The sequence below is a fragment of the Amblyomma americanum genome, chromosome 10 (assembly GCF_052857255.1).
Source record: "Amblyomma americanum isolate KBUSLIRL-KWMA chromosome 10, ASM5285725v1, whole genome shotgun sequence".
Taxonomy (NCBI): Eukaryota; Metazoa; Arthropoda; class Arachnida; order Ixodida; family Ixodidae; genus Amblyomma; species Amblyomma americanum.
Window position 1 is genome coordinate 42,702,791 of NC_135506.1, and position 7,844 is coordinate 42,710,634.

General features: G+C 46.0%; 1 protein-coding gene across 2 annotated transcripts in view; it reads right to left on the minus strand.

The window, feature by feature from the left end:
• Positions 1-4,781, minus strand: part of LOC144106563 (sodium- and chloride-dependent GABA transporter 1-like) — a 35,180-nt gene extending 30,399 nt beyond the window's left edge. For both annotated transcript variants that reach the window (XM_077639408.1, XM_077639407.1), the window contains exons 1-2: positions 4,693-4,781; positions 1,740-1,880 (exon numbers count right to left, since the gene is read on the minus strand). In XM_077639408.1, coding sequence (XP_077495534.1) covers positions 1,740-1,875 — 136 coding nt within the window. In that variant the 5' untranslated portion in view covers positions 1,876-1,880; positions 4,693-4,781. The remainder of the gene's footprint in view (positions 1-1,739; positions 1,881-4,692) is intronic.
• Between the last annotated feature and the right edge of the window lie 3,063 nt (positions 4,782-7,844).

Sequence of the window (7,844 nt, forward strand, 5' to 3'; positions counted from 1 at the left end):
GGCGCCCCCTATGCACGCACACCGCACCTCGCGCAATGGTCCACTTTCACTATCACCGGGTGCGACGCGTAGTCGATGCCACTAAAGCTTAGAAATGCTTCTCGGATGTTCTGTGGGTGCATCTATGTAGGATTGAAAACGTACTGGCGGCAAACGAGGCATTTAGGCACTGTCAAAAAATTTGAAATGCTTTCAACGTGCTCCGCTATTTGAGGAAGCACTATGTGAAATGCACATCCCGGCCGCTTGGATGGGACATGCGGTGGGGTCCCGTGGGCGTGAGCCGCAGCAGCACTCTAGGCTCTAAACCTTGAGAACACAATGTAACGGGTGCATAAACGATTGTTTACTACAACGCTCGGTGTCTAAGCATGTCAATAAGATATAGCGCGGTCTATACGCATGCATTCCTGCGGTGAGTTAGGTTAGGCGTAGCACGGACTAGGGCGCAGTTTGTTTAGATTGGCCAGGTGCTTGTGTTTGCTGAAAACTGTACATAAACCTGTGGGCGGTTGCTATAGACAGAAAATGCGTAATTTGTTCAAGATCAATCTGTGGTTCTGGATAATGCGCTATAATTTATGAAATGCGCATTTTTTGCGCATGTAGTACTCCAGCTACCAGAAGGAAATCAGTACACGCGGCATCAGTTTTAGGCTTAGAATACCACTGCATTTAGTCGGGCCAAGGAACTTCGCACACTTTCACATCTGCGCACTTTTACACATGCACACTTTTACAATACCGCACTTTTACACATGCCATGTATATGTATAATCATGCTGGTGGGCAGTTTACAAGACTGTCTCATGTGTACGACCTGAAAACATATACTACACGCTTCACCATTACTTTGACAACTTGTCTGCCCATAGCTCTGAGTGATTAAAGTGGCTCCGGAGGCATCATAAAAGTAACCTTCGGCCACACCTCCTTGCCAGCAACATTTGTTTCAGGTTGAACGAAACGCTTATTTCGGGACATTATCCCCTGTCCTTCTGTAGACTGTGAACAGGTAACAATATTTGGTCTTTACAAGCGAAATGCTCAAATGTGGCAATAAAGTAGGGTCAGTTAGGTGCGCTTCACCACTCGGCCGCTCTTCAAGTGGTATTTTTTGCAACCTTAGCCAGAAAATAATGCGGAGACCGTAGGAACGTAAACAGCTTGAACATCTGTTTTTCTGGCAAGGTTAAAGATTTAAGGGAACACTCAAGCTCCTCCTTAATTGTATGACGTGGCAGCTAAGGCGTTAATACCTTTATATGCAGAATTGTGCAGGCTCCACTTAATATTCATAGGTCTCTGGGAGTCTTCATACCACTCCTGGCGCCGCGGTGCAGCTGTTAAGCGGTGCGCCACTGCCCTGCGGTGGCCGCTGATGTCACCGGTGAGGCTTGTGAGATACAGGTTGCTCTTCCCAGCAACCCTACACGACGGATCATTAATTTAACTGCCACCTGCCACGGTGGGCAGTTTGCTCACAATCCGATGGGCAGGTTGTGATGATGCCACAAGGACACGTGCCTTAGCTGGCCCATCTACCTTCTAGGTTGCTTCTCTGGGGATTTCTTAAGGATTTTTCGTTCCCGTTCAACAGCACCGACGACGAAACCGGATCTTCTGCGACACTAGATGTTCACGTTAACTTAAGCAATTGCTTAAGCCACAAGATCACGACGGTTCTGGATACCAGAGTTTGTAAAGATTCGGGTGCTCTTAACAGAGGTTGTATTTACCTCCTCCATTTTCGTAGGTGAGGTACGGGAACCTCCAGATGTTCCCCAGACCAATGGACAGGCCGATGCAAGATAGGATGAACTCGATTTTGTTTGCCCACCTTTCACGCTCGCGTCGCTGTACGGTGTTCTCCATGTCTCCTGCGAATAGAGAGAGAGGCGGTCTCCATACCCATGTTCGAAGCAGTTGGAAAACGGCCACGTTAGGCTTAACATAAACTTGATTAAAGCAGATTGCTCTCGCTAATTATTGCAAACATGTTAAAACAGACATGCGCTACACACTTCCTCACTAAATTCTGGGGGCATTGTAATAGTCCCAGCTGGCGTCAGCACATCGCCGAACTATTCAGTTCTTGTAATGAACTGTATTCTTGATCGGCGCCTCGCTTATGATATGCGCTACATTGCAGAACACGCTGTGGCAGAATAGGCGGGAAAAAAGGCATTAAATTGCTTTGGATGACGTGGAAATCGTTGCTACCGAAAGAAATTTGTCAGCGCGGCTGCACCTGGAATTCCTGATAACAGTCAACGCCTAGCAATATCAGCAGAACAAATGGGAATCATCACCCGGCTTACCCAAAATCATAACATCGACAAGTCAAAGCTACTTAAGCTGCATATTACTTGGCCGGCTCCTCATTGTGAACAAGGAAAACGTAGGGGTTCTTAAACGTCAACTAACGTTTTTGACTTGGTCAGTGACCCAAAACTCATTCTGCGCTATGTAACCATTATCCCACAGATCAAAAGCGTGTCAGCAGTCATGATCGTGTCTTGCGTGCGAAAAGTTTGATAGCCAACCCCAGAAAGCTGGCAAGTTTTATTCAGGCATCATTCCCATCTAATTACGTCTACAGGAGGGATTTTTGCACCTTGAAAGACTACTTAGTCTGGCCTGGAGCGACAAATAGCCAGTCATCTTTAAACGGTTGTACAGGTTGCGATATAATGTGACCGACCAACAAAACTCCCCCTTAAGAGTGCGTATGGTTCGCAAGACGTCGAAAGAAAATGGTTTAAGCGAAAAGCGGTATGTCATCCGCACTGTTGGGAAATTATTCCGGAAAGACTTGTTTCAAGAAAATCAGGCCAAGTCATACATCGCTTATAACGTTCAGCTAGAAGTACTTCACCCGGTGAAGTCAGTCGTATCCCAAAACTTGAAAATACCGGAATAGATATCTTCAAACAAGTGATCATATAAACGTTAAAGCAACGGCCAGAAGGAATGAGAATGAGCACCTTTTAACCGTAGCTCTGTGGAAACATTTCCGCTAAGATAGAAGATTTCAGGTTTTCACAGCCTTCCGCGAGTCACTTGCACAAGAGACACCTAGAGTGACTTCGTTACATGTGCAGTGGCTTATTTTATAACGTGCAAGAAATATGCCTGACTACAATATTGCCTTCAGGTTTAGCAAAATGACACTTTCTAGCAGACGTTAAGAAAACACGAGAAACATTATGTTTACTATGTACTAGGCACTTACGCACTTCCAACCGCGGCTGTTCACTTGGCGGTTCCACAAAACAAACATGAGCATGGTCTTCGTAATAAAGACTTGCAGCGGCCTCACGTCCACAATATTTCGTATCCTTGAAGTAGCAGAAATTCAAACCAGAACTCTAATGTCAAGCAGCACGAACACCATGACGCCCCAAAGTTCTTATTCTTTAACTTACTTCCCCGCTGTTAGCCTAAAGAACGCGTCTGCCACCAATACTGCCGCGTGCTTAACTTGCGAGCCAGAGAAAGGGGTATAGATTCTTTTAAGAACATCCTCATTCGGCTAAGCAATGTTCACTCTGTCCCTGCGCTTTGGAGGCCCAAACGACCACCAGCGCCAAGTAAGGAGAAGCTCGCAGACATTTGGCCTTAACCTAGAGACAAGGAAATTGAAGAATGGAACGATACCAGGGGAGGTGGGCGTGCTAGCTTTTGCTCGAAGTAGTCGGAACAAATTAGACAAGAGCCCGAAACCAGGGCTCGATAAGTCGGCTCCCAGTCTTTTGCCCCTGCGCGGTTTTGAAGGGGCTACATTCTCGGCAGCCGGCAGAAAAGCCCGACAAACAGAATGCCGGCGGTGTCGTCTTATTGGCTCACTCAACTCACATGATGTGCACAGGAACTGCAAGGAGCACGATTATAGTGCTACTTTCTATCGGTTCTGCGGCTTAGCAAATTAGCATCGCGTTTCAGGATGCGAAAGACAGTTCGAAGCATCCCTCGAAAAGGAATTTTTTGTTTGTTTTTACGAATGGAAAAAGAAAACAGGACAAATCCATATTGTTTTTGCCTGGTAGTGTTGTGTGTTGCCTTAAGGCAGCATTCTGAGATTCTTGAGTTTGGCTTGATTGCCGACTGCCGGCTGTTTTTTGTGCAGGGAATTCTGCCAGCAAAACAGCTCGAAAAAGAGAATGCCGGCAGTGCCGTTTCATTGACTATGTTCGTGGTGAGACCGGAGTCAGCCAATGAGATTAAACTGCCGGTAAATTTTTCTGCCGGCTTTTTGCTGGCTGCTGACAAGGTAGTCTTGTCAGCGAAGCTCAGAAAAAATCCGTTTCGGACCCGTCCACAAGCACCTCTTGTCTGCAAATTGCCCCACTAGAGAAAGAGAGCACGAAGACGGTTGAACCGATACAAAAGGGACAATGCAAAAATTACCAAGGCACGCCGGCAGGCGTCTGACGGATGGCAGTGCCAGCAGTCGTTGTAGCAGCAGCAGCCATGGTATCATCGTGGGGAGACTTTTCGCGCACCATAAACTACGTCGGCAGAGTCGAGTACCCCAGAGAACGCACCCCCATGAAGATTTCGATCGAAAGAATTCTTTTCTGCAGCTCCCTGCCCCGTAAAAGACTCCGGTTTGCACAACTATCCGTAACAGAAGACAAAGCTTCTATTTCGCCGTGATACATGTCACACCAAGGGGCAAAAAAAGCTTACCTCACTCGAAAAGAAACGGAGCGTTGGGCCTTCTTGCTTCTTCGGCTTTCTCTAGTGAAGGTGACACGAGCGCACGCGGGAGGTTCGTAACGATTCTTATTATCCTCTTTTACGTAGCCTTTGTTTTTTACCTGATACCTAAGTGTTTCTTTGTTTCAAGTAAACATTTGTGCCCTCATTATGCGAAAATCATTTTGCTTAGATCTTGACACTATTAACAAATTAGGAATGCAGTTATTACGTGCTATTAACTTCCCAATAAACTACCCAAGTGTGAACACAAGAAAGATGACTAACGAAAAAGATGTGTTTCGTAAAAAAAAAAGAATATGTTCAGGGTTGCTGCTCCGCCTCCTTTCCAAGCTTAGTGTGCACGACAGATTATAGATGGTCTTTTCAAGTCGCGGCTGAAGGGAGCCGCACAAATTTGAAAACAGAGAAAAGCTCGCTTTTGCTGGTTTTCTCCTTAAGTATTTTTTCGTGCTGCGCTATTCTCTAAAAGATATGGCAAGGAGGGTAGATCACTGCAAAACATACCCGTTTGGTTTTCTGCCTTGCGGGAACTTTCTCCGCGCGTTGCCTGAATAATATGTAGTGCAAGGTATTTTTGGCGCATCTTCCAGTAGTGATTCAGCGCCACACTAAGGTACCGCTTTTATGAGGACTTGTAAAAGTGACCTGCTAAGACGGTTGGTACCCAAGTACAGGCGGTACCTAGCCCACCCTTTCAAGGTAGCTCATGCCTGTAGTTACCATAAACGCCGTTGAAGGTTCGAGCCGCCCTTATAAAAATGGCCTACAAACAGTCTACAGACTTCTTATAGAGCGTACTGCCTTCCTATTGATATTTATTTTTGTTTACGCATAGTCTGTAGACTGTATATAGACAACAGTCTACTAAAATTGTATGGCCATAAATCTATAGGTTGTCTGCAGACTGTCTATAAGATTTGTATCACCTACAGACTGTTATCTAGGGTTTGTCTATAGAGACTCTATAGACTTTATAGGCGGAAGGCAATGGACGGTCTTTAGACTGTCTAAAGAAATTTCCTTAACGGCGGTGACTTGACGGGTCGCTCACGCCGCTGCCACAAGTTTCTACGACACTAGGTAGCTTGATCCGGGCGAAACAATGCCGTGCTAGCAGCAAACCAGGTTAGGAAAAAGAAGCGGATGTCTTCTTATGCTTTATTTACCTGATCACAGGTCAATATCGGTTGGTCAGATTAGAACGCGTCACGAAACAACTCCTCACCGCCTTTAGAGAGAGGAGAGTAAAGTCGATGTCACCCGTTCGGAGGATTACGTCCTCTCGGAGCAGGTAGGTTGCTAGTTCCCCGTGCTGGCACGGCCTCCATCAAAAATAAAAGTAAAAAAAAGCCGCATGGTGGCATGCCGGGACGACGTCTTTGTTGACTGCCTTACATTGTCTGCATTAAGTGACCGCCCTCGAAGGGAAACGATAAATCATGTTGACCTGAATTGCCATTAAGGGAGCTCACTGACCCTGCTCCACGTATACGGGCTGGAACCGCACTAGTATTAATACTCTTGAAAAGTTGCCGCTCTCACCTTGATGGCTGTTATTCAAACCTTAGCAGCAGCCAGGCACGACACTCATGGACTGTCAGTGGTGTGTTACGAATGACTTGATGTTTCACTTTGTTTAGCTAATCCCCATTCTGCAGCTACTCTACCATTTACTCCAATGTTACTTGATGCCATGCACCAGATAATGTCAAAAACATGCAGTGAACTTTCAGACATACTTATGATCTTTATTAGTTTTGGTTTAAAAGCATGTTTTATTTTTTGCTTACATACAACTGCATAATGTACTGGACTTTACTACGTAAGCGAGAACACAGGTCAAGAAATCGGATGCACTTCTGAGGTTGTTAACTTTTGAACTTTCCAGTGCGACTGGTACCAGCACGTGCAGCGGCCGTGATGCCTCTGAACGGTGGGTACAACCTTCCCCTTCACTCTTATAAGAAATTTCATGAGTAAGAGGTGCTATTTAACTTGCGCATCGCAGCCTAGGAACAAATGCAATGACCTGGAAGCGTTTCAGGTCAACAGTGGCTACGCGCTACTACATCAACAGAAATTGGAGGACAATGACACCATTTTTAAGCGAGAAACTGAGTTATTAGAGTAATTGTGATTTATCTGGTGTCTTCGACCTTCTAATCTTAAACTACTGTAATTTTCGGTAACCAGTTCGCAACCAGTGACTACTCCGCAGGGCTCAATTTTGGGTGAACAAAATTTTATTTCATACTTGGTCTGTACCCGATTCATATTCCACGCTCGATCCATAGGATCGCATTAGGACAATTCATGCTATGTCGGGATACATTGCAAAGAGAACACTATGTTGTCTGCACCTTTTGATAGTCTTCAATGTTTAAAATTTTGACTCTTAAACACGACAGTCTGCGGACTGTATACCACAAATTACGGTAATAACAGCATGTAGCCAGAAAACTCCAAATATAAACCAGATTGGTGATATTTTTGTTCTTTTCGTTACTTTTGAAAACTTTAGTATAATTGCAAAAGAGTAAGGTACACACATCCAGCACAAATCGAATTAAGGGTATGAGACGGGTCCACTGCGGACATCAGCTTTAATCAGAGGCGTCCGGGGGGTCGTTGCATTGCTGACAACGCGAGGGCTCACAGCGTCGGCAATGACGGGCCTGTACTGCACTTTTCCTCATCTGAGCCATCGAGGCAGTCTCGGTCATTTTCGCACAGCCAAAGCCTCGGAATGCAGAGACTGTTACTCTTGCACGCGAACTATTTGGCCATGCACTGCTTCCAGAAAACGCAGTTCTCCTCGTCCGAGCCATCGGGACAGTCGCGGTCGCCATCGCACCTAAAGAAGAGTGGTCAGCAAATCACAGGTTAGGGATTACCCCTGCAAGCGAACAGGCCTTCACTGCAGCTTGTGGCGTTAGTCGAAATGGCTGCGTTAGTGTGGCTCTGGCAGCTCTCCAGGTGTTCATCCGACCCGTCGGCACAGTCGCGCTCACCGTCACATCGCCACGTGGCTGTAAGGCACGGTCCACCGTTCTTAAATTTATAATCTCCCTTGATACATGTTCGGCTGGATGTGCAGTTTTGTTCATCCGATCTGTCGC